The sequence below is a fragment of the Natator depressus genome, chromosome 10 (genome assembly GCF_965152275.1).
Source record: "Natator depressus isolate rNatDep1 chromosome 10, rNatDep2.hap1, whole genome shotgun sequence".
Classification (NCBI taxonomy): domain Eukaryota; kingdom Metazoa; phylum Chordata; order Testudines; family Cheloniidae; genus Natator; species Natator depressus.
The window spans coordinates 76,196,233-76,223,339 of record NC_134243.1 but is presented as its reverse complement, the minus strand read 5'-3'; the positions used below and the strand labels follow the sequence as shown (position 1 = coordinate 76,223,339).

The 27,107-nt window shown below is 44.1% G+C and overlaps 1 protein-coding gene across 1 annotated transcript in view; it reads right to left on the bottom strand.

The window, feature by feature from the left end:
* The window catches only part of LRRK1 (leucine rich repeat kinase 1), a 108,899-nt gene that overhangs the window by 36,494 nt on the left and 45,298 nt on the right, over positions 1-27,107 (bottom strand). Inside the window, exons 8-20 of the mRNA XM_074966549.1 lie at positions 24,821-25,047; positions 24,314-24,441; positions 23,863-24,026; positions 22,921-23,058; positions 18,572-18,684; positions 16,363-16,439; positions 10,810-10,939; positions 9,864-9,976; positions 8,383-8,597; positions 5,109-5,273; positions 3,942-4,114; positions 1,120-1,240; positions 677-836 (exon numbers count right to left, since the gene is read on the bottom strand). Coding sequence (XP_074822650.1) covers positions 677-836; positions 1,120-1,240; positions 3,942-4,114; positions 5,109-5,273; positions 8,383-8,597; positions 9,864-9,976; positions 10,810-10,939; positions 16,363-16,439; positions 18,572-18,684; positions 22,921-23,058; positions 23,863-24,026; positions 24,314-24,441; positions 24,821-25,047 — 1,924 coding nt within the window. The remainder of the gene's footprint in view (positions 1-676; positions 837-1,119; positions 1,241-3,941; positions 4,115-5,108; positions 5,274-8,382; positions 8,598-9,863; positions 9,977-10,809; positions 10,940-16,362; positions 16,440-18,571; positions 18,685-22,920; positions 23,059-23,862; positions 24,027-24,313; positions 24,442-24,820; positions 25,048-27,107) is intronic.

Below are 27,107 nucleotides of genomic sequence, written 5' to 3'. Positions count from 1 at the left end.
ACAAGGAACAGACCCGAAAACATGCCAGCACGTAGTCAACAACCAGCATATAGCATTTACATGCAGAGGCTATAGCTAATGAGATCTCATTTCTTGCAACACAGCTGCAAATACATCTTTATTGTTTGCAAGATACAAGCTTTCAGACTACACTGAACTCTTCTTCAGATCTCTGCCCCTGCCCCAACTCAGATCCTGTTGTTCTCATGGGTGCAGCGTTCCCACTGGTGGGAATACTGCTTGGGTGAGGATTGCAGGACTGGTCCTTCATACTTGAAACTCAAGACAGTTTTAATAAAACATGTCCATGTTAATTTCTGCAGGACTGGTCGAGAACGTGGCACAGCACGTGGGCAGACAAAGAGATGGTACTTTAAACTAGCAGCATGCACAATACAGCATATTCTAAATTGGCAGCAGACTGATTGTCACTTGGAGAAGGATGCTCTTTTTAATGACAGTAGGTGGAATGTGACTTGATTTTAGAGCCCTGGAGACCTCCTGGAGACAGCGATTCCACTACCCATGATTGTTACCAATCACCTGAATAGAGATCTGCACAGACTCAGAATCTTTTACAGTAATGATCTGAACAGCAGCTACTTTCATTCTCATAATATTTATAAATCCCAATGAACGTTAACTTCCAAGCAATTACTGGGCTCCCAAGACATACCAGCTTGCAAGTCCTCATAGTCTTTGATATCATTTCCAGGGGTTTGCTCTACGATTTGCTCTATTTGTTTGTCTGTTAGATACTGCACGTCATCATTTTGACTCCTTTTCTGTTGTTCTGCTAGGACAGCTTCTTGGAGACTAAGGTAACTTCTTGGTATCTGTAAGTCACATGAGAAAAATAGCACAACCAATTCCAAACAACAATCACGCTACTCAAAGTTGGGTTCAAAACCATGTTTGAGAAGCAAGCTTATGAATTCGTTTGTTTTCCAAAATCATATAACTTACAATATTTGTGTTTGCTTGTTTTGTTGTTGGTTTATGGCTGCTGATACATTGTATGTATTTCCTATAGCTATAATCAAAAGCCAAACATAAAAACATAAAACAAAAAATTACCCAGGTTCGCTACAATTTTCATTAGAAAAAATGAACACTTACCAATCTCGCTGCAAGCTTCTGCGAGCAAATAAAGCTGCCAACATCCTTCATGTTGCAAGTGACTTGAAATATCAGCTGGCGGAGCCCATCAAGGCCTTCTAGGGTCTTACACGATAGCTCACTGCAAACAAAAACCAGGGGGAAGGATTGTGAGACGTTAATACAGGTTATGGTTCTTCCTTTAGGGCCTGTCTACACTTGCATGTCAGCTGACTCGAGCTCAGGCGATGGGATTGTAAAATTGATGTCTAGATGCTTGGGTTCAGGCTGGAGTCCGAGCTCTGGGACCCTAAGAGACGGGAGGGCCCCAGAGCTGGGGTTTCAGCCCAAACCTGAACGTCTACACAGCAATTTTACAGCCCCACAGCCCAAGTGCAAGTCAGCTGACACGTGCCAGCTGCAGGTGTTTAACTGAAGTGTAGACGGACCCTTAATGTCACTATTTCTTTATCTGTTATTTGGAATTTCTAATTTCCAGTGCCGGAATAAATGAGGTGGGATGGGGGCAGGGTGCTCTCAATGAGGGTCCTTGGCTTGGGGAAAACATACCAAGAAATGTGAGAAAAACATACATTGGTCCAGATTCTGGCCCTCCCAGTGCCATCTATTGTGCATTGTTCAGGGACACAGAGCTCCCTCCCTCGGGGGAATGCCACGGTGGCACAAAGCCAATGTATCTAGCGCTCCACCATCCACTCTCCAGCCCCTGCATCTGCAATGCTCTGGGATGAGCCGGGAGTATGAGATGTCAGCAGTCCATAGGCGACCGTTCTTGTCCAACTGGTTCAGCCAGCCTCAGGTTCAGGGAGGTAGAATGGTGGCTCACAGCTGCCTTTCCCCCACCCTGGATCCTGCACAAAATGCAGCTGGCTGGACCCCCTTTATGCTGGGCCCTTACAAGCTGGCCTTCTCCATCTCTCTTACAGCTAGGAAATGCTTGTCTCCCTATCATGCTATTCCTGGCCTCCTTGTTTGCTGCACAGGAGCACTCCTCTTCTGCTTTTCCCCATAAAGACTCTTTCTTACGGATTCCACATATGGAGGGGAGGGAGGGAAAGGGAAGAAATTTGTTTTAAAGGAGAATCCTGTATTTTAAACCCTGGCCATTGAGTGGTGGGGGGCAGGGGGATGGGGGAAAGTATGTGCTCACACACCCGGGCTGAGCTGAATGAATGGCCTATAAGAGTGCTTTTGTCTCACCCGCACAAAGGCATTCTGCAACTACTCTGGCTGTCCCCAAGTAGTGCTCGGGGGAGCCGTGTTCCTGCCAGCTCCAGGTGAATGATGGTGAATGAATGAAATTGTTTGGGGTGGGGGTAGGGGGAAGGAAGTGGGCATAGCGTCTCCAGCTAAGAGGAAATGAATGAGGAAAGTTGGACAGGAGACTGGAGGCTGACAGGAGCTGAGAGCAGACTGTGCTGGGGAGAGTTTGAGCAAGAATATTAATTAGAGTTCAGGGTCAGGGTGAAGGGAGTTCCCTTTAGAGAGAGAGGTCCGGGCAGGCTGCTTTATGGTGGCAAAAGAGTGGCTGTAATGAGAGAGAGTAGGAAATGATGGTACCAGGGTAAATTCGGTGATACGCTGCTAGTGCAGCCAGCACTGTACGCAGGGTAGGCCCAGGTAAAAGCTGGACTCACAGGTGTGTATCCTGGACCTAGTTTTAGTGCAGCTAGGAAATACAGTGCCTATTGCACGCTGATAAAAGAAGCCGCCCTGACTGTGAGCGTGAACACTCTGCCTGAGCGGGAGCTAGGCCATACACCAAGCGTCGGGTGGTTTTCCTGACGTTGGGAAGGATACAAGGGGGCTGGGAAGCTCAGTGCAGGGTCTGTTTACCAGATGCAGAATGTCCCGGCAGAGATCTTCACACTGACAGTGTGTGCAGAGCGTGAGCGGCTGGTGCAGCAGAGACCCCATTTCCCAGCTATGGGAATTCAACATCAGCTTCTGGGCCTAGTCAACTGTTCCCACCAGAGATATCAGGAATTTCCAGCTGTTAGGGGTCAGTGACAAGTTGCTGCTGTCTCAGCACAGTGCTCAGCAATCGCACACGCTGGGAAATGTAAGTCCTCTGTTCAATTTCCCAGCCCGAGGATTCTGCATTCCCCAAGTGCACTCTCACACCACGCAGACGTGAGCAAGTTGGGCTGAACTCCATGACCTGGTTATATAATGAGCAGTCGCTGACTCTTTGGCCTTTCTAAAATAAAAAATGATGTAGACTGTAAGCCCTTTGGGGCAGGAACCAGCTTTTTGTTCTGGGTTTGTACAGCACCTAGCACAATGACCAGGAATCCTAGTTGCTATGAGAATGCAACGAATATTTAGTAATAGTCTTGTAAAGTTATAAAGGCATTTATCTTGCAAATATTACAAATCCCATTAGTATATTGCTAATTGGCAGTAATAATACTTAGATTTTATAGAACAGTTGCTATCTTTATCTTTAAAGTGTTTGCAACATTAATCACTCAATGGATACAACTCCCCTGTGAGTTAGTTAATAAAATTTATCCTTATTTTACTTAGAGGGAAAATGAGATGCAATGAAGGCAGGGTAAGTGATTTGCCCAAGGTCACAGCTGTGATTAGAACTCAGTTCCTGCCTCTTAGACCCATGTTGACACCACTATAGCATGCCGTACTTCTCTCTCTAATTATACCAGAAAAAATCCAATATACAGATGAAGTACAAAGCTAATGAGCTTTTAGACCTATTGTTGCCAAGGAAACATAAAATTTACAAAAGCTACTTACATTTAGGGGCCATAAAGTATAACCCACTGATTGATACACAGCGATATAAGAGATATTGTACTTACTGTAAGTGCTTGAATGTGATATCTGGAAAGCCAGTAGCTCTTGATCCAGAAGGAGAGCGACAAAGAGCCAGGACATATGCTCTCAGAGTTGCTATCCTCTCAACGCGAAATTTAGTTTCAATAAGGTCAAGGTGTGTTCCTACCACTAACACGACAGAATTCGGGGCTTTGGCCTGAAAGGAAAAACACGGACCCTGATTTGCCCCAGACTATGTAATGTACGGAACTGACAAGTGATCAGAAGTCAAGGAATACATTTCACCAAACTCAATGGGATCGCTTAGACTTTAGTGGAGAAGAGTCAGAACCAAACCCCTGGATCCAAACAACTTTGAACTTCAGGGAAATTCGGATCTAGAATCAAACTGTGCGGCTAGCCCCTTTCTCAGGGTACGTCCACGCTACAGTTATGGGTATCTGCTGCCAAGCAGAAATACCAGAGCTGCCTTTACTCTAGCTAGCTCAGGTACCAGAGCAGTGACGCTGCAACCGTACAATCTTCAGCACAGGCTTTACAAGCCCGCTGGAATTCTGGGTAATTATGTGCATGCCGCAACAGTTTCACTGCTCCGATACCTGAACTAGCTCGATTAAAGCTAACTTGGAAATGTCTACACAAGCTACAGTCACGCCCCAGGGTTCCCGTGTAACCATACTCTCTGTTATGGTATTAACTCAATCTCCAGATCCAAACACCTCTGAACGCTGAATCTCAACCCTGCAGCTCGGACCTATCTTTATGCATTGGAATGGAATTCAGCCACAGAGAGCACTGGAGACCTACGTATCTGAACTAAAAAATGTTAAAACAGAACCTCTCTGGGCCAGAAGAATAGAATAAGTGCGACTAACCAGCACACGATAGAAACTGCTTAGAAATCTCCTCAAACCAAACTGTGACTGGGCACTAATGAGTATTTGCAGCTTTGTCTTAGTCTGAATTTACAAATCAGCTTTTGTTTCACTCTCTGATGTGCAGAGATGATGAATTTTAACCATTAAATGTAGTGACCTATCTATGGTACAATGGCAATTTATATCCCAAGAACAACATAAAATTCACAGATAGATGAGCTTATAAGAGAGGTTCTAAATGAAGGTAAAGCATCCCCGTTGACGGGCAGAAATACGACTAAAAAAATCCCACAACCCGAAGGGACCTCTTACCTCAATGTTCAGCAGCCAGAACTGAAGGTTTGCAACAGCCTCTTCCCCTAGTGCCAGGTTCCATACAACTACATACAATGCTTTGTCTGTGAAGAAACACTGATTGACTGTCGACATGCTTGCTGGGCCCCCGATATCCCAGACATTGAATTCCACGGAATCAATCTACTTAGACAAAGAGAAGTGGTCATATAAAACAGCTACAGGAAGTCATGGGACGATAACAGCTGAAGTCTAAACTGAGGCCTAGGTGTCTGCATATTGTATGCCATTAGAACGGTATCGATGTTGCAATTGTGCCTCAAGGAAATCAAAATCAACAAGCAATTATTAAATGTGGCTGCCACTTGCACGCAGGAAATCGGAACGAATCACTTCCTGCTAAGACTATAGGTGCACTGCTGATACTGGTAAGTCTCCAGCTAATGCTCCAGCACAAACAAAAGACTGATTCTGAGCCATGTAATTCACTGGCTCAGGAATAAGAATGGTTTCCGTACTTGATTGTGGTATATTTGATAGACTTGCTAAAGCTAGTTAGCCAAAAAGTGAATCATAGAGAGCTGGGGTACAGGGAAGCCCCCTGCAGAAACCATTTTCATTCCACAGAAGGTATGTCTACACCTTGAGCTGGACGGGTAAACTCTGGTCGAGCTACTGAGCCAAAAACAGAGCAGCTGCAGCAGGGCCTAGCTGCCTTGAGCACAGTCCTGTCCAAGACCGCTAGGCACATACTTGGGCGACCAGACCCTCCTACCACTGCCGCTACATTTCTATTTTTAGCATGGTATGTCTCCTTGAGCTGGAATTCACATCTCCAGCTCAAAATGTAGATGTATCCTTAGTCCCGATTCCCATCAAGGCTGAGTTTACCTTGCACAAGGGCAGGGTCTGTCTAGATACTTTGGTGTTCAAAGCTTCTCATGCCACTGATTAACACCTGCTGGATGTCATTAGAAACCCTGATGCCAGGTGCAATGTAATGCCACAGGTGGGCCAAAAGAGCACTCTCAAATCCAGGCTGCTGTGAATTTGATAGGAAGTTTTAAAGTACTGCATACGATTCTGCCCCGTACAGCTTGGGATCTATCTATGGTGCTTATAAACCCCCATCAGTGTAGTATCTCAGTATCTTTTATGCATTTATCCGTACAAGCCAGAGGCAATGGATTCCTCCTAAAAGTGGGGGGCCCCGAGGCCCCGCCCCCTCTGCGGTCCATATCCGCCACGTCTCTTCCCCCCGAAGCCCCGTCCAAGGCAGAAGCCAGAGCCAGGCCAGGGAGCCCGGGCCCCTCCGCCTGCCCGGGATGCGGGAGCTCGAGAACCGCCCTGTGTCCCTGCCTCCTCTGATGCAACTGAAGGAGAAGGCTCATTTCCACTGTCCTGTGGTGGAATTCAGTGTTAGTAAAGGCAGAGTCTTATGGCCACATAGGGCCTGATACTGATCTCATATTGGGGTAAATCAGGAATGATTCCACTCGAGATAACAGAGTTACACCATTGTAAGTGAGGTGAGAACCAGACGCTTTGGCCATTGTTTATAGGATTCTAGTCCTTTGCAGGTCAGGCAATAACTTTGTCAGAATATTAAATTCCACTTTAAAGGCCGAAGACTTGAAACTGGATTTTCCTGATCAGTGAAGTGTTGCCTGGAGGCTGCATTCTGCAGAAATGCAGGAGACAACTTGGTTAATCGAAGGGTGCTCCATGGATGCTAATCCTTGAAAGGTTTGTATCTCCAGGGCTCTCTGTTCAATATGAACATCTCCATGTTCTTTCACTAGGCTGTGACTCACTGCACCCAACTTAGAAAGAATGGAAAAGAAACACCCTCGCTTTAAGGAAAAGTTCCATGGAACCAAATAGAAAATGTTTACATTCCTATAGCTGATGTGAACCCTACAGAATTCATCCCTGCTTTACAATTCTATACGTTAGTTCAATTAGCCATAAAATATCATTCTCCATTAAATTCCATAGGATTGTACCGTAAATTCGGTTATGTTTCTGTAGGATCCTACTGGTCTCATCCCAATTAAACTCTATAGGGCTTTATCATAAAGGCCTGGCAGAAATGTCTTTCCCTTTTCCACCAATCTAAAAAACGTTTTGCAGCATCTGTTTTCTATTGGAATTTTTCTTTTTAAACGGTCCCCTTTTCTCTTCCACAGGAGCTTGCCTCACAGAGCCTGATTTAATCTTTCATATGGTAAGCATCTATTTAAAACATGGCATAAGGTTTGCCAAAAATGGGGAGGGCTCTTGAAACAAACAGTTTAGGGGGAAAAGCTCTTGGCCAGCTGAAGATTTGAACACAGGTGTTCTGCTGTAGTCCTGAAAGTGGTGCTACAGCCACTAGTTATAAGCCAATATTTGGTCTCACCAGGCTCTCTCTGCCCAAGAGTGTACATTCTTGTCAATACATTACCTAGCAAAGCAGTGTCTTATGTCTATGACCACTCATTTCTCTTCCAAATCCTTATTTTCCACTTGGAAGCTGGCAAATAGGGCCACTGATTTCAACCAGTTCCCTGAGTCAGATTTTCAAAGATAACTAGCTACCTAAGATGCAGACGGGCACCTAATGGGATTTGCAAAAATGCCTACGTGAGTTACGTTTCTAACACCCACTGAAATCAAAGGCAGTTAGATGACTCTTCTTAGATGCACTTGATTTCAAGGGGAGTTAGGAGCCCACATACCTTTGTGGATCTGGGCTTTAGTGCCCAGAATACAATGATGAAGGGTTGTCAGAACTAGGCATGTTTAGTAGAAAGGGAAGATGTGAGAAATGACTAGTGATTAACACAGGCAGTGCTTAATTTGTGCCAGGGCTTGCCAGAGCTGAGCCCGACACCTCTAGGCTTGGCAGTTCATAGCCCCGGCATCTCCAAGCTTGCTGCATCAGTTACGAATGTAAAAAAAATTGCTTGAGCCCTGCCATGTCTTTCATTACAAATTAAGCACTGAATAAAGGATGTTTTAAAGAGGGCAGAGACCACTAAGCAAAGAGTGAACCAGAAGAAAGAGCTTTAGGCTGTAATAAGAAAAACGTTTTTAACTACAGTGTAGGAATGTAGACAACTGGACAATGAAGCAAGCTGACAAAGGGAATGGTGAATCACAAGAGTAAATTAACACCATCTACAAGGTCTGGTTTAGGGTAATGAAGTCAGTCTAGCACTGTTTTAAGGGGCAGACTACATGACCCACTGGAGATCCTTCCTGCTCCAAACCATTCTACACTAGCAAACTATCTCTGACCATTATTCACCTTGGCTTTGAGTCCAGCTGGTTTCTGAAGCTCCCATTTTGTTGTCCGTATGGTGGCATCACTGTGCATCATCTGTGGGGCTTTCCCGGTCTGCAAGATCTCTGTAAGTGTTGACTTTCCCTGCCGTGGAGGACCGACAATAATCATCTTCATCAGCTTGCATTTCTCTGCTTTGCGCAGCTGTGCCCGCAAGTATGCTAATATTGTTTTAGGGCCTATTGGAAAAAAGGGTGAACATATCCTGTGGTTAGCAACGTGCAGCAGGGCACATTTAAAATCTAGTGCAGCAGGTATGCTGGTAGTATAAGTATTTTCACTGCAGTTTCTCTGTTGATTGAAAGGGCTCAGCGAATAAACAAAAGGAACGAAATTCCTAATGGACAGACCTGATCCCACCAAAAAGTCAACTCAGCAAGAGGCTACAGTGAGTCAGTGTAAAGAGAAAAAAAATACTTTCATTTTCACTCTTCAAAAGCTCAAAGGAAACATAAAACACTAATGCAGCATTGGCAAATACTCAGTACATTCTTATACTTTCATGTTTCTACTTAAAACGAGGTTTAGACCACAGCACTTGATTTAAGAAAAATTAGGGTTTTTTAAATAAAAGACTATGCTGTTATAATTGGTCCAAAACACGACAGCTTACACCATCATGTTACTCTGCAATGTTTTGGGCCATTACTGAAAAATGCTTTAGAAGGGCTGTCAAAGTATTATAAACTATTTGCAGTCCTATAAAATCCACCACAAAAGTTCTCTGGCATAATATACTGCCAACAAAAGGTTGCATTTACAGGTCATTTTTCTGACGTAAAAATCTTTCGTAAACGGAGCCAATAGTTGGCGTTTCGCACTGAGGGCTGAACAGTGGCGCAACCAGAATTTTCTCAAGGTGGGGGCCTGGAACCAGAAGAGGTGGAGGAGGCTGCATTAGGAGATGGTTCACAGCGTTCTGGGAAATGGGGAGCCAGCTGCACGGTGTCTTAGGAGCCAAAGCCCCAGGAAGAGATGCAGCCCCCACTTCAGGCCATGCTGGTGGCTGAGAGATTCAATTGCTACTTCTTCCCCATCTCCAAGGACTGGCCCTGGGTGAGGCAGATCAACTGGGGTCTCTCAGCCTTTCCCCTGCCACCAAAGAAATCGGAACCAGCCCAGATCTCTTCCTGCCTCCCCTCCCCTCTCCTCCCCTCCCCTCTCCTCAGAGAGACTCGGACCTCTCTCTGTGTCCCCTCCCCTTCCACTGGAGAGACTGGAAGACACTGTGTGGTAGCATCCATGGCCAAGAGGGGGCCTGGACCCCTCCCCTGTTGTGTCCTGGGGTTGACTTTGCACTGTGTGGGAAGTTCCCTATGCAATTCCTTTTAACATTCCCTATGCAGATACAGTTCTTTCATGTCCAAGATGATAAAAAAAAAGTGATTCTGATGCTCTGTTCAAAGAGATGAATTTATTAAAATACGTGTAGAATACAGACTTACCCTCTTTTATGATCTCTGCAGGAATGTTGCTGATATTTAGTTCCTCAACATCCAGCTGCCAAAGATTAGCCAGCTGTCCAAGTTCTGGAGGGAGCTCTCGGATACCAGGGTTACTGTTGGAAAATAAATCAATCTACCAACAACCAGGCTTTGTAAGTACGTAGCTACTGTTAGGGGCTCCCATATTACACAGTTCTGTCTTCACAAAGATCTGCCCCTCTCTTCCATTAACATTTTCATAATACTCAGCACTTCCATAGCGATTTCCATCTTCAAAGTGCTTGGTAAAATTTAATTAACCCCCACAGCACCCCTGTGAGGCAGGTGAGTATTATCATCTCCAGTTTGTAGATGAGGAAGCTTGGGCAGAATGGTTAAAGCTCAAGGCTACAGAAGGAGACAGTGGAGAGTCAGGATTAGCATTCAGGCCAGCAGCATCCAGTTCTCTGCTCCGCCCATTAGAACCACTGTCCTTACTTTAGAGTTTAAAGGTTAAAATCTCCAACCTAATTATACAAATCTATGGGCCCAATCCTATGAGCTGCTGAGCGTCTTCAACTCCCTCTGACTTTACATGTGCTCATCGCCTCGACTCTACGGCTACGTCTACATTTGGAGATTGGGCTGAAGCAGACATGCTTGTGCTAGCTTTCACCGAACTAGAGCATTAAACATAGTAGTGTAAATGCAGTAGCAAACAGTGGCAAGGCTCAGTATGTACCCACGGGGTCTGGGTGGGGTTGTACTGGGGGGCGGCTCGCTGCTGCCCGAGTTACCATGTCTACACTAGTATTTGTAGCATGCTAGCTCAATGAGAGCTAGCATGAGTCTATCAAACGGATCTGGGAATCACACCCCCAGCTTGCAGTGTAGATGTAGCCTCAGACAGAAGGTTGGTCGTCAAAGCAGCAGAGTAATAATGTGGCTTTTCATGGCATGTACTTACTTCCCTAAATAAAGCTCTGTTAGACCTTTCAGAAGGCAAATGGATTGTGGGACGGTGTCTAGCTTATTGTCATTTACATAAAGGACTTCCAGAGAGTCACTCAGGAATGCCGGAAACTCCAAGAAGGGACCTGAAACAACACGAGAGAAAATAAATGCTGAGATGAAAGCAAACAGAACATGCCACAAGGCTCTAGACCAATAACCCTTGGTCTTTAACATGTCAGCGAGGTCATTAGGTAATTGAATTAGTTACCATGAAGCAACACATGCAAAGCAAGTGACCACCAACAGAAACAATGGTAATAAAGCATCCAGGCCCAGATTACGGTTTTTACAATCACAGCACTGTTGGATTTTGCCCTCGTGTAGAGGTGCAAACCCCCAGCAGTGAACTGAGACCTTCTACCTGTGGAGCACTGAGGCAGACCGAATGTCTCCACAGTCGCTGATGGGAATGTGTCTAGAAGAACATTTAATTTTTCTTTTTTGGTGGAGTAGCATGTGTTTCCTTGTGGTTGGACAGCGTCTGCTCTGAGATGCATCACGGTCCGAGCAATGACATCCATGCCCAATCCAGCCCCGTAACTTGCACGCAAGGAGCACAAGCACTGGGAAGTTTGTTCCCTGCACTCTCACAAGAGCAGCCAAAATGTGACCACAATACTGTCTGATAACTACATGTGAATAACTCAACAAGAGTTCAGGGTGAGCAGAGAATCAGGTCAATTTATGGAATTAACCCTGCACAGAGGGGGAGCTAGCGAGCAGCAGGATCTGACAGTGACTACCGTGGGCAGATAAGTCAATGTAGGCCCTCACCACAGGCAACAATAAAGCTAAGATTTACTCAAGGGCCCCAGATGGAGGCATAGAAGAAGCTGCATTGATCTGGAATGATGCTGCACAAAGAGCGATTTCAGACTGTCAACCAGTGAATGACAGAATGATATGAGCAAGATTTCAGAAACGCTATATAAAAATGACCATCATTCAATGCTACGCCCCAACAAGAGAATTCAATGATGACAATAAGGATACTTTTTATAACGGTCTTCAGAAGCTCATCAGCAAGTCCCACATGATGATATTTTTATTGTTATGGGTGATATAAATGCTGTAGTGGGGAGAGACAATCATGACATGACAGACATAAAGGGCATAGGTGAAACCGGCTCACTTAACAGTGAACACTTGCTTGAATTATGTCAACTGAACCATCTTATTGTTAGAGGGATACTCCTTCATCATACACCACCATAAAACAATGTGGTTCTCACCTGATGGCAAAAATCATATGAATAAAGTTCTGATCGTCACCTCAAGACATCCAAGTGTACAGAAGGGCAGATGTAGGCAGTGATCATCAACTGTGCATTGCCACAGTGAAAATGAATTGAGGAAAGTACCAGTAAAGTGAATCACAAGAAAAATTAACGTCTTTAAATTTGAGGATGAACACTCCTCAAACATTCCTGGGTTCAGTTCACTCATTTTTTGACTCGTTATGAATTTAATCTTTTTAGTGTTTATTGCTCCTCTTCAGTATGGATGAATGGAACTAATCTAGCTATAGACAGACAGATTCAGTCCATCCTGGACACACAGGAGTAACTACCAAAAATAGCAGCAATGCTCCCAATTCATTTCCTAACCCTAGATAGAAAAGAGTGTGTTATGTTAGAACCAGGCTCGAAGTGTTTATGAATTGTAATTATTTATTCATGAATTATGTATGACTTTTCTGGCTTGGGTCTGGATTTTCTGTTAAAAGAATTCCCATCCTAAAAATATTTTTGGATGGGTAAACTACACAAATGCAACCACATAAATATGCAAGAAGTTTATTCTGAGTTTTATCAACCTAGTGTACTGAGTATCCCTAAATCATCCTCTGTAAATAATTTCCTAGACATAAGTAAACAGTTTACTTGGTAAAACTATATTAAATATAGGGAGCTTTTTGTACGAAACTGATGCGTTCTGACTCCTGTCTTCACTAAATGTTCTTTAAACTCCTGGTCATGTCCTCTGGTCTCACCAAGCTGCACTTGGGACAGGAGGAGAAGCTGGGAGACAAAGGTGATTTTACTCCATCTTTGTGGCTGTCCAATCCTGGCGCCAGCCAGGGAGCTGGTTTGGCCCCTGGCCCAAGTTTAGTCACACCCAGATACCCACGTATCAAAGGGGACATTCTAGCTAGGGACTGTCAGAGAGCCGTGGCGCTCAGGCCATACCCCCTTTCACCAGGTCCCACCCCCTTTTCTAGGGGAAGGGGTTGTTATGAAGACTGGGCTGGCTCTGCATTGCTTGGGGATTCTCATTGCACAAGGAATCCCCAGGGAGCTGGTTAAACCAGCTTTATGTCCCTTTGCACGGCCAGAGCAGCACAAAGGAGCTATGGCAGGGCTGAAGGTCTGGCCCTCTGAATCTCCATCTTCTTGTTATAACATTCATGTTTCTTATTTCAACAAACACACACCAATCCTTTTTGCTGAGGCCCTTCCCCATTTGCAGCTGATTGCTGGATCGGCATCACCTAGCCCATACTGACAAATGCACCTCTTATCCCCTTGCTCCATGACCTGACAAAAGCGCCTCCATCTCTCCTTTTGTCTCTCCTTCTCAGCTCCTCTTTTCACATTATTCGACAACACTAGGCACAGAAGATGGGCATTAACTGGAATAGCTGGAGGATTTGAGTGGGGTGGGGTTGGTAGTAAGGCCAGGACAGATCTTTGGCTCAAAGCATCCCTGGGGTTAGTCCTCCGTTCACGCCCCCATCCCCCAGCTGTTGTAATAGCTTTACAGAGAGGATATGATGCCCCTGATGCTGACAAACTCTTTAGAACAAAGGTTCAGGGTCATATTCCCACATGTTCTACACTCGGGATTGATGTCACAGCATTTATCTTTCTAGGTAAATCCTGCTACTTGTCTTTTCATTTGTAACTAGTTAAAGAAAATCTTACGCACAACAGAGATTTATTTTCTTCATATGAACGCACACATTACTTGCTGGACAGCAGCTTCTACCTCCACCGAGAGGAAATTTTGCAAGTTTCATGGTTCCTTAGAATTTAAGGCCAGAAAGAATCATTAGATCCCCCAGTCTGACCTCCTTTGTATCACAAGCCATTAAATTTCACCCAGTTAATTGGGCTCAATACAGTTAACCCTGTATTGAGCCCAATAACTTGGGTTTGAACAAAGCATTTCAGTCCTCGTAACTCTTGTGTGCCACAGGCAGAGAACAAGAGGAATCATAAGAATGGCCATACTGGGTCAGACCAAAGGTCCGTCTAGCCCAGTATCCTGTCTTCCAACAGTGGCCAATGCCAGGTGCCCCAGAGGGAATGAACAGAACAGGTTATCATCAAGTGATTCATCCCCTGTGGCCCATTCCCAGCTTCTAGCAAACAGAGGCTAGGGACACCATCCCTGCCCATCCTGGCTAATAGCCATTGATGTACCTACTCTCCATTAACTTATCTAGTTCTTTTTTGAACCCTGTTCTAGTCTTGGCCTTCACAACATCCTCTGGCAAAGAGTTCCACAGGTTTACTGTGCACTGTGTGAAGAAATACTTCCTTTTGTTTGTTTTAAACCTGTTGCCTATTAATTTCATTGGGTGACCCCTAGTTCTTGTGTTATGAGAAGGAGTAAATAGCACTTCCTTATTTAATTTCTCTACACCAGTCATGATTTTATAGACCTCAGTCATATCCCCTCTTAGTTGTCTCTTTCCCAAGCTGAAAAGTCTCAGCCTTATTAATCTCTTCTTATACGGAAGCCGTTCCATACCCATAATCATTTCTGTTGCCCTTTTCTGAACCCTTTCCAATTCCAGTATATCTTTTTTGAGATGGGGCGACCACATCTGCACACACTATTCAATATGTGGGCGTACCATGGATTTATATAGAGGCAACATGATATTTTCTGTCTTATTATCTATACCCTTCTTAATGATTCCCAACATTCTGTTCGCTTTTTTGACTGCCGCTGCACATTGAATGGATGATTTCAGAGAACTATCCACAATGACTCCAAGATCTCTTTCTTGAGTGGTAACAGCTAATTTAGACTCCATCATGTTATATGTATAGTTGGGACTATGTTTTCCAATGCCTGAGGGCCCTGCAATGGCTGGCTATTGATTAGGTGAGGTGTGCCTGGATGATCTCAGCAGGTGATCCATGCTCCATGCTGCAGAGGAAAGCAAAAAACACTCAAGATCCCTGCAAATCTGACTTGGGGGGAAATTCCCTCCTGACCCCAAATCTAGAGATCAGTTTGACCCAGAGGATTTGAGCAAGACCTAGCAGCCAGGCATCTAGGAAGAGGATTCTCTCTGTGACCTCAGATCCATCTGTCAGGTGTCCTATCTCCAGCTGTGGCCAATCCCTGATGCTTCAGAGCAAGGCAAAACTACTCCCAGAATATATCTGACCAATGGTGCCCCAGGGGAAAGACTCCTTCCTGACCCCTGTAGCCAACCAGCTAAAGCCCTGAAGCATGAGATTTTATTATAGTCTTTGTCTTAATGCAGATTTGCAAGGGTCATGGGTGTGTTGTGGGTAATGCTTCTGCTTTGTCCATGACCCATGAAGGAAGGGGAAAAATAGAGGGATTCATTCATAGTGCAGTGAGGTGAGACTATATGGTTAGTGGACTATTCTCATCAGGATGTCCAGGGCAATGTTAACTGTCACCACAAAACCTAAATTTTATTCCGTTCTGTGCAATTCCCCGGGGACACTGTAAAATGCACTGCCAGGAAGGTATTCCCAAGGAAGAATGCAGAACATAAAAGATCAGAGTGGCCTAAAATAAAAACAAACAAACAAAAAGAAAAGCAGAGCAAATTAATTCCACAGAGATTAGGGATCAGTGTGGATATCTTCAAATGATCTTTTGAATTTTATGGGATTTCACAGGTGGTAATCCAGAAAATCTCCCGCCAGATCTTTGGCAATCATCAAAGAGGCAAAGGGCAAAACCTATCTTGCAAGTTCAGCGACATAGTTGTATTGCCCTTGGGATCATCTAATTATTCGTTCATTCTCCCATCTCAGTGAACTAACGGGCACACTAGCTAGAGTGACTAGCTTTTCAAAACATGTACTCCCAACAGAAATACAATGCATCCGATGAAGTGAGCTGTAGCTCACGAAAGCTTATGCTCAAATAAATTGGTCAGTCTCTAAGGTGCCACAAGTCCTCCTTTTCTTTTTGCGAATACAGACTAACACAGCTGCTACTCTGAATCACGCACTTTAGTAATTTGGACAAAGAGAGGGACTGATAGTTCAGGGAGAGAAGCAGGTTTCACCCACTAGCCATTTGGGCAGAGGGGATAGACCAGCTCTACAGTAATTTGTACGTTAAAAGCATTTCCCATCTTATTTTCATGTCACTGCACTAAGAGCTGTAGCTGTACTGATACTGGCCACTCATCTGACAGACTCCAAGAGGGTCCCTGTACCCCTGGAATTCACTTGGCGCAATTGACCATCTCCTTCCCAGGAGAGGAGGTCACCACATACCATACCTGCCTCTGTGCCTGCACGCGCTCGGTTTCTTGTGGTAAAAAAGGAAATCCGCTTTGTTTTAAACCCCTCCTCGCTCCTGCGGACGAAACAAAATGCACAAAGCGATGCTTGAGAAAGACAAAGCCACGCTGGGGGACATTCACATGAACTCGTACTGTTATGGGCCCAACCTTTGGGACCTCAGCACCTTGTAGGATTTGGACCTCTGCAAGGCTTCATGATGTCAGAGTACAGCCTTTGCTGCTTCCCATTCCCATGTATGTGGAAGAGGAGTCTGAGCCACACAGTTCAGCAGCAGTTCTGAACACCACCAAAACTCAGAACCATCTGGACCCAAGGGTTTTGGTTCAGACTCATCTCTGTCATTCAGCATATTAGCCTAGCTCTGGGGCATCATGTTGATTCCATTTGGGAAATGCACACTTGACTTTGCGTTCTCTATACTGGTATCAAGGTTTAGGAGATTGTCAAATAGCAAACTGAGAGACTCTGGAGAATAGCCCTTTCCTATTACAGCTAGCACTCTGACATGATGACCCATGAATGCTATTGTGGAGGTGGACCGAGGCATTTCTAGAGCATTTATACATCCTTGTTTATTGACATTGACCATGCAGACTAGTGGCAGGGCAAATCATAATGAATCTAGCAGAGCTGCTGGGCATACACCTAAATGATATACATGGAAGCTGGATGCGCTGACAGTCACCTCTGGAGAAGGGAACAGGCCAGCAAGTCTGCCTATCAAACGTCCTTATAATGTTTTCTAAATGGAAAAAATATCACTCCGAATTTTTCTTTTCTTTTCTAAATCACCAAAGTCATTAGTCTGGCTATGGGCTAATGGCCTGTTACATTTTAATGAAAAAAAACAAACCCAAAGATTATTAACATTTTTCAAAACACGTACTCCTAACGGATGATACTAAGCTGGGAGGAGTGGTAGATACGTTGGAGGGCAGAGATAGGATACAGAGGGACCTAGACAAATTGGAGGATTGGGCCAAAAGAAACCTGATGAGGTTCAATAAGGATAAGTGCAGGGTCCTGCACTTAGGACGGAAGAACCCAATGCACAGCTACAGACTAGGGACCGAATGGCTAGGCAGCAGTTCTGCGGAAAAGGACCTAGGGGTTACAGTGGACGAGAATCTGGATATGAGTCAGCAGTGTGCCCTTGTTGCCAAGAAGGCCAATGGAATTTTGGGATGTATAAGTAGGGGCATAGCGAGCAGATCGAGGGACGTGATCGTTCCCCTCTATTCGACATTGGTGAGGCCTCATCTGGAGTACTGTGTCCAGTTTTGGGCCCCACACTACAAGAAGGATGTGGATAAATTGGAGAGAGTCCAGCAAAGGGCAACAAAAATGATTAGGGGTCTGGAACACATGACTTATGAGGAGAGGCTGAGGGAACTGGGATTGTTTAGTCTGCAGAAGAGAAGAATGAGGGGGGATTTGATATCTGCTTTCAACTACCTGAGAGGTGGTTCCAAAGAGGATGGTTCTAGACTATTCTCAGTGGTAGAAGATGACAGGACAAGGAGTAATGGTTTCAGGTTGCAGTGGGGGAGGTTTAGGTTGGATATTAGGAAAAACTTTTTCACTAGGAGGGTGGTGAAACACTGGAATGCGTTACCTAGGGAGGTGGTAGAATCTCCTTCCTTAGAAGTTTTTAAGGTCAGGCTTGACAAAGCCCTGGCTGGGATGATTTAATTGGGGATTGGTCCTGCTTTGAGCAGGGGGTTGGACTAGATGACCTCCTGAGGTCCCTTCCAACCCTGATATTCTATGATTCTATGATTCCATGATTTAAGTACAAAAGTTTAAGCCCAGACAAAATGCTTATGGTTAAGATATGCTCCCCACAAATAAGTACTTGCATTGGTAAACCACTCAGAGTGAAGCGTGTTCTACATTTTATTACCACTAATAATTATTCACTCATGATATAATGTCATGTGCTATATCCAAAGGAACTATGGGTAATATTTCGTCAATGCCACGGGTGTACAAGACACTTTGGAGATGCAAAAGAAGATGTGGTCCATGCTGTACTGATAACTATATGCTATATAGAGGGAATTAATCCAGCGAGTCTGTCAAAGCATCGTCACTTTCTACCACATGTAAGGGATTGGTTTTGTTATTAATTTTTAATCTTTAGCTTAAATTTTAGCTCTGACACAAACTAAAAGGAACACTTACTTCCCAAACTGATTCTTAGAAAGATCCAGTGATTTAAGTTGCCTGCAAGTCCACTTATCTTGAGAAGGCAACGAAACTAACTGATTTCCCAAAAGCTTCAGTGACACCAGCGCCTGAAAGAGGAATAGGCTGCACTTACAAGAAGCAATCCATTAAACAAGCAGAAAGAGGTTTGGTAAGTACAGCTGCTTAAATCACAGGAAAACTAAGAAAGCACTTCTTATTTAACAAAGAGACTAGCTTCCTAGGATATAAACATTCCCCTCCTTAACTCTCTCCAATACACACATTTAGTTCATCTCCTTGTACAAAGCAATGCAACTTTTAGCCCAACACAATTACTGAAAGATTCAACTATAAATTCCAAACGTCAGCTTTGGTGTTAATGAAACAGTCCGATGTAGATAAGAGATATGTTTTATATGGATACTATGCCATATGTTTGTCATAGGTGTTGCATATGTGTGTGGATTAAGATATGAGTGGGCCCACTCCTACTAATTCATATTTCAGATTACATATTCTCTTGTATAAATCCAAAATATAAAATGTGAGCTACCTATACAGTAGAATCTGCATATATTTTTGTTACATGTGGTTTAGATTATTAAAAATAGATTTACATTTCCTTTCACCATTTATACTATTGGTTTACTCTTTACCTGTACTCAGTTTCATTTGCTTGCTTTCATGCATTAAGAAGCACCACGGAGATATGGTGAAATTCCAAAAACCACCTCCCTCCTAAAAAGTTAATTAAAATTTACGAAAAATTGATTTATGCCAGATTTTGTAAACCTCCCCACTCTCCCACCTTGCTTTACAAATAAATTTGAAGCTAAAACCATATGATGGTGTCCCTTTAATAAAACAAGAGTAGATTTTCGTTGAAGAGATGTTCTCAAGATATTAAGGCAACAGGACAATACCCAAAGGCACTATAAAGTGCTTTTAAAAGCTGGACAAGAAGATAGTTCTTGAAATGTGTCAGCATTAGATGGAAAATTGGGGATGAGGGGTTCCCCCATGAGAAATTTCAACTTTTGATTAAAAATGTTTTGGCCTAAAATTGAAACTTTTGGGATTTTTGGCCATGATGTTTTTGTTTTTTCAGCAAGTCAATGTTTTCCATGAAAATATTCATTTTGTCAAAGATCCAATTATCCATAGGAAAACAGCTTTTGACTGAAAATTTAATCAAGTCCTAGCCAATACATCCCCTGATGTGATCTGAGATAAGCAGAATTCTAACCTAGAAATGCCAAATTCTTTCTAGCATAACTCCACTGAAGTTAGTGTAATATACCCAAAGTCAATGGAGTTATGCCAGCAGAGAATTTGGCCCTAGGTATTTTAGACACCATTTATGTTCCATATGCCATTAAGGTTTAGTGTAAATGGTGGATACCACTTAAGAGGTTGTGCTGGCATGGTGTGGCAAGTACTTAATCAAGCCGCAATAACGCTGTCTCAGAAACTGAGACTGTTCCTCTGTGATGAGGTCAAATAGAAGAATAAGAAATCGGAGTGGGACCAGGGTAGCCGCCTATCATCAGGTGAGTAGGTCGGTATTTAATGTGTAACTTGCACAGTGCCAGGACAGGGGCACAACAAAGCTTTGACATAATGCTAGAAAAGTAACAAATGTAGATAACTGTGAAATATTAGAGGAGGCCATTGGAAGGGAACTGGTGAAGGAACATGCTGAGTCAATTTAAATGCTGGAATTGAACGACACCAGAGACTTCCAGAGAAGTATAAACAAATTAACCATACAGCCTTCCCCCAACTCCACCCCCACATTTTGTCAAAATCATTGCACATTTGGAATCAACCTCAGTTTGACAAGAAGAATCTGCCTCCACCCAACACTTTGTGCCAAGTTCCCTGCAGGTATCACCACAGATTTCCAGAATCGTGACTGTCCACTGGCAAAGTTTCAGGGGGATGGGGCGCTGTCAGGAGCAAGAAATGGACCATAGTAGGTAACTTCCTTCTCTTTTCTGCCACAACACACAATAAGGGAACTGTCATATAATTTAAAACAGAGTGGAAAAAGCTACTGTCACTTACTTATGACAGGGGCTGCATGAGTCAACATGTAAGAGATCTGGAAAACATGACAGGACTGCTTTGCATATGTCCCTCAGAGAAAAGTTCCTGGTCTTTCTCCAGGAGCGATCAACTTCTCTAGAGAAGTGAGCCATGACTTGGAAAGGTACCAGCTTCTTTGGAAAAGGATAATGGGCTCTACAGCAAAGCTGAAAAGGACCTTGGGTAGGAACATCTGAGCTGCACAAGGAATCATAGGACATGAGCTGGTTTAGCTTCCCCTTCTCTTGCCACATCTGAACAATGACATACCTAAATCATATTCTTTACCATGGACCAGATCCTGCCTTTAGACCCAGCACTGACCAAAGGGTGATGGGTGAACTACAACATTCCAGCAGCAGCGTTATACCAGAGATGCTCCTCTGAGACACACGTCTTCCTTGCTCCATGGGCTTGGGATAGTAATTTACTGCTGGCCAGGGAGCGTGTACGCACATGCGGGCTGGCACCAAAGTTCTGCCCATTTTCCACCCCTCACCACCTACATAAACCTAGAGAGGGTGCAAGTGGGTGAGTAGTCTCATTTGCTCCAATGCACCCACATCCAAGATGAAGGTTTATTGTTCTTATTTCCTCCGATTCCCTTAGGCACACATGTAATCACATCTCAGTCTAGCTCTGGGTAACTTGGGTGAGTTGGCACTTTTTAATGTTATCTGATTAGGACTAAAGAAACAGAGATGTGAGCTGGAGCTATCTAGGATGCCCAAGTGCCTGCCAAAGTATGCCAGCTTCTAAATCACACAGCCCAGTGGAGAATTTATCCAACTCTACTTAGACATGCTGCCCTGGGAGATATCACATCATGCACAAATCCAGCCTTCCATACACAAAAACTACAGTGTAGGATGAAATGTGACCCTGGAGCACCATCTAGTGTCCAGCATTTGCTGTGTCGACTGAATCTCTCCCATTTGTATTTTTACTATCTTCAGAGAAAAAAAAGTGATGTTAAAGTCAATAGCACATAGATTTCATCCTTCCGGAGATGTGCCAGGATAGAGGAAATGATGAGCAGAAATCATTAAAAATATATGTAATGAAAAGGCAACTCACACATGCAGAGGTCACTTGTAGCCTTCTGCAAATAATAATTTAGGAAGAAAGTGATCTTCTCTGTTCCTATTAGCGGGACAAAGCCAGAGGCATCTCTCTAGCACGCTCCTCCTTTCCCCTGTGGGCACTCCACTGGGAACAGGCTAGCTGCGTGGGATTGGGGAGGGAGGTGAAGAATTATTTTCAGTGGCATTGTTCTCCCACTAACTTTATGGGGATTTCAAGTGAAATCAGGGCTGACCAGGATGGCTTCTCTTGAATGTGGTTTATCTTACACCTTCCTATCAGATGTTTTTCCTGCTACAACTGCTCCCTTGGTGTCCAAGTAAACTGACTTAGACAGACATGGACATATGCTGTCACCACTCAATTTTCCATGCTGGGTAGAGCTGTGAAAATCTTCGGACTTTCACAAATGTTTTCCTTGATTTCAATCCACTCAAGACTATGCCCCTGTGCTTCACAATCTGAAATGGAAACTCAGATGAAACCGCTGAGTTCTGCCTTGGTTCATGTTGAAACCACAAATTCTGAACAAGTTTGGAGCAAAACCATGAATCTGTCCTATTAGCTGGAAAGAGGCCCTGCATTTGCATGAAAGGTTTGTCAAACACAATGAACCTTTCAATGAACGTGGTCTGCGCTTTGAGTTTGTAACTCACCTTAACCCAGGTCTGTTTCAGATGCTACCAGGTTTCAAAGCAAGTATTTCACACAGCACTAATGTGGACCCGATGAACAATAATACTTCCTGCTTATATAGTGCTTTCTGGGACAGATTAACAAACTGGCCTTCCCTTCTGCACTCATAATGACCATTGGACGTCTAACTCTGACTTGCAACTACCAAATGGAGGTTGCTTTAAAAAAATGCAGTCCTAAAGACACAGCTGCAGGCACCAAAATAGCTCTCAAAGGAATCCTAAAGCATGTTACAAACAATACACAAGGATCATTTGGGACATGGCTAAAGTGCACCTTTGGGGAAAATGGGGCAGCTATTTAATATTGCATGGAAGGCCCGCACAACAGCTCTGCACAGGGAGCAAAGGGACATTATCCTACCGAACACACAAAGATCCTCTAATCCCTTGTTCGTAATCACATACACGCTGCCGTTGGTGTTCCTGTCCTGAATAGGTTCTGCTGAAAAAGCTTTAGGAGGGTTTTACACTTACTTCAAGTTGGAAAAGTCCTTGTGGAACTTCATTTAGGGAGTTCTCAGAAAAATCCACTTCTCTGAGGTGATGTTTCCAGAAAACAGTCAATGTGTCCGGGAGGGACTCCAGTGAATTTCCAGATGCTTTACAACATTTCTGGAAGCATGAAAAACAAAATACTGAGACAATAACAAATTCTAAGACACATACATCTTTCAAGAAACATGCTGATCAATTGTCATGTTTTATACATTAACACGTTTGATTCATGCAGCCTTCCTCGGTTTTTTTTTTAAGAGTAACTACTGCACAACAAGGAATTGTACACTTGTGGGTCTAAGATCCCATTCCTGCAAGTCTAATTCCAAGCAACCCCCAATAAACTCTACAAGCATACACTTAATTGATAGGCAAATCCATTTTTAAGGATATGCATTTTAATTGTTACTTTGAAGACTGTAACTCTTCCTCCACAAATATATATTTAATCAACAAAATACTTTCTTGCACTCATTATTTTTTACCACTATCCATGAAACACTGACATTTATCTCCTCCTGAAATACACAATGACATGTGGGTATTGATGTCTCATAATGTACCCACTGGCTTGATTAAAGTTAATCTGAAGGAAGGCTGTGGGTTTGGTAACATGACGCAGTACATCCTTCGGTCATATGCGCAGGGTCCAAGCTGTTTGCTTTATCCATGGCAGTGGTACCATTGGCCCTACTGGGAATATCCACATGAACAGAGCTGAACCGCAGTGGATCTCCAAAAACCCACCCTGAAAATCCAAAAGTTAAAATCACCCTGGTATCACCACTGCACTGGGAGACCAGCTTTTCAGCCTAAGAAGCTAGACAGAGTCTTAATGTAGCACATCCCATTTCTTTGCACTGTCCTGTGAGTAGAAAGCTTTCCTCATTCTTTTGCTCCCACCAGAGCAGTTTGACTTACCAAGGGGCAGGCCCAGGGGTCTGGAAACACCTTCAGATTGTTTCTGGAAACATTGAGGATGGTTAGGGATTTGAAGCAGTAAAGGAACAGTGTGGGGAGCTCCACCAATCTGTTGTCAGACACATCAAGTTCTTGCAGTTTCCTTAATCCAATCCAATTAGTTGCTAGAAAATACAAAACAGCACAAATTTAGTGAAGGGCTGTCACTCGGGGTCTAATCTTGCATAGTGCTCAGTACTTTGTGGGTGTGAGCCAAAGCCCAGTGACGTCAGCAGAAAGACGATTGACTTCAGTGTGCTTTGGATGAAGATCCCACAGCTGTACTAAGCACCCTCACGACCACCATTGGCTTTGGTGGGTTAGGGGTCAAAGGAAGCTTGGGTGCCCCTTGCAAGATCAGGCCTGGGAGTGAAAAGTGTAAGGGTAACACTGATCACTGGAGCTAACATACCACTTTCCTCATCAAATAACTTTTCCAGATAATTTTTGGTGGCAATGAGTTTTTGAAGTTTTGTGAGATGAAGGAATCCAGAAGGGAGAATACAGAGCCTGTTGATGGACACATCCACCTCAAGTAACCTGCAAGTATGGAAAAACATCCAACAAAGCATAAATAAAAGCATGAGCAATGACTAGTGTTGTATAAAGACATCTATTTTATCACATTTTTAGCTCCCCTTGGGCAGAGGTATGATGTGTTTTCACAAGCCATGGCAAAAGCCACACTTTAAAACATGACCATCCTGATAATTAACTTGGAAATAACTGTATTATAAAGTATGGAGCAGAACTGAGTCTTCGTAATGAAAAGATAAAACCAAGAAGCTCTTCATCTGCCCAAGGGGCACAGGTTCATTTGTTCTCTTCAGGTTTCAGTCTGTCACACATGCACAACTGATTGATCTGAAGCAGCTCTTTGCACTTGCTATCCTTTGATTTAAGGATACAGCACACACACCTTGTGCATATAATTTCATCGGATGACTGGACACTGGGCAGTTCGGTCAGCTGGTTGTCAGATAGGTTCAGTTTCCTGAGGTTTATCAGTCCCCACGGAATCACGGATGGGAGGGAGGCCAGGCAGTTGGCAGACAGATCGAGCTCAGTTATCTGACATGAGATATCGATCAGCCAGTCCAGATCCACCCAAGGCAGCTTGAGATTTGACCAACTCACAGACAGTGCCTGTATGCCAAAGAAAGAACAAAAAACAATTTTAATATGACTCACTTGCCTTATGGTAATAAGCCAGGGCCTGTTACAATACTGACAAATCATCAAGTAGCTGTAAGTGCTTCACTTTCTATGCAACTAGCTTCTAGGAACTCAGATGACCCAGCTATGAAATAATGCATTGATGTCAGAGGCCCTGATCACGAAGCTGCTCCGTGGGCTTCATCCAATGACCCAGTGCCCAGCCTAAGCAGTGGAATCGCTACAGACCTGGTCCACTGAGGGTGAAGTGGTCTTCCATGAAACCTACCCACTCTTCTCTGTAGGATGCAGGGTAGATCCTCAAACCCTGCCCCATCCTATACTGTGCAGGGAGAGGAGCTCTGTGCCATCCAGGAGGCACTCAGATGCCTCAGTGATGGACACAGCCTGAGAACCTAGATGTGGATACATACTGCAAGTCCTTCTTAAATCCCAGCTTCCCCACCTCTTCCGTGTCTTGAAGCTATACCGGGTCCTTTGCCGGGGGGATCCTTGCACCTCTGGATGTACAGGCTAGATTTCCTCCAAGTGACACTCTTCCAAGGACTAGTTTAGAGGTGTGCGTGTGAAGCAGGTGCAGGATTGCACCCACATCTGAGATGTGGGGTGGAGAGTGCGAAGCACTCAAGGAGTGCTGCCTAAGAGCTTCTGGAAAGGAGTCAGTGCAAGCCCATAGGGTAGATATGCTGCACTTGGGTAAAAAATTTCATGCACCAGTGTGGTCAAACTACGGTAAATTACACTAGTGCAAGTCACAAGTACATGAGAGGTCTGTACCACTGCAGCAACATCGGTCTAGCAACACCAGTCCAAAACTGCCCAGTCTGGACCGGCCCTCAGAGGGAGTTCCCGTAGGAGATTAGCAGCAGTAGAATAAGATTTATCACTGGTGGGCTGTTTGCTAGAATACATAATATTTTCACATGTATCATTCTTCCCTATCAAACCTTGGAACATCACCAGCTCTGAGCCATTTCAAGGAGTGTTTTACAAAGGCATGTCCAGACCAGGGGAAGAATGAGAGCTGCCCTATTGGAAAGAGTGTTTGTGAACAGGGGAAATTTGCTCGTGAAGTTAGAAATAAATTGGCAAAATAGCACCATTTGGGCAGCAACTCCATTGCTGATACCACAGCGGCCTGTGAGAACAGGACAAAAAGAACACTGCATCCTATTCTTATCAAAGAAAATCTGAAAGTTGTTAAAGGCTAAAACAAAGTGGAAGCCTGAACTAACATGCACACTTGGGAAAACGTGACCACCTAATGATCATCTCTGCATCGAAACAAAGCACGGGCAACACTTCCAAAAGTGCCTCAGTGACTTGGAAGCCTAAGTGCCATTAATTTGCTTGGAGACACAGGCTGCAAAGTGCCTAAGTAACATTTGAAAATGAGATTTAGGTGCTTTTGAATATTTTACCCCAAGAGTGGCTTCAGATGCTACAGCAGGGGTGGGGAACCTATGGCCCATGGGCCAGATTAGGCCCATTGGTAAATTTCACCTGGCCCGCAGTGCTGGAGCTGCAAGGGCTGGCTTGCCCCACCGCAGGGGGGTGGGAGGGGGAGAAGTCCTGAGTCTTGGCACCTCTCCCCCGGGCTGGAGCTGCTGCCGCAGGGGAAAGCCCCAAGCCTCCGTGCCCCCCATGGCGGGTGAGTGGCCCGCGATTAATTTTTTTATGTGCGTCAGTGGCCTGCGACAGAAAAAAGGTCCCCCACCCCTGTGCTATACGATATAATGCTAAACCCTAAAAACTGGGATTAATGGAGTGATTCATGAATGTACCACCAGGAGGCAGCAAGCAACTGATAAGCTGATTTCATTTCCTTTTAAATTCTGAATTTATAGCCCCGTGATTTATTTTTACATTTTATTTTAAATGAAAAGGAAATACAAAGGTGGTTTCCAGGTTGATCCCAAATGCTTATTTGGTATACAGAATTCCAGATAAAGAAGAGCAAGTGGTGAAGATGCAGAGGAAAGTGGAATTATTATGAATAATTGTGCAGTCTAACAAATAACAGTAACAAT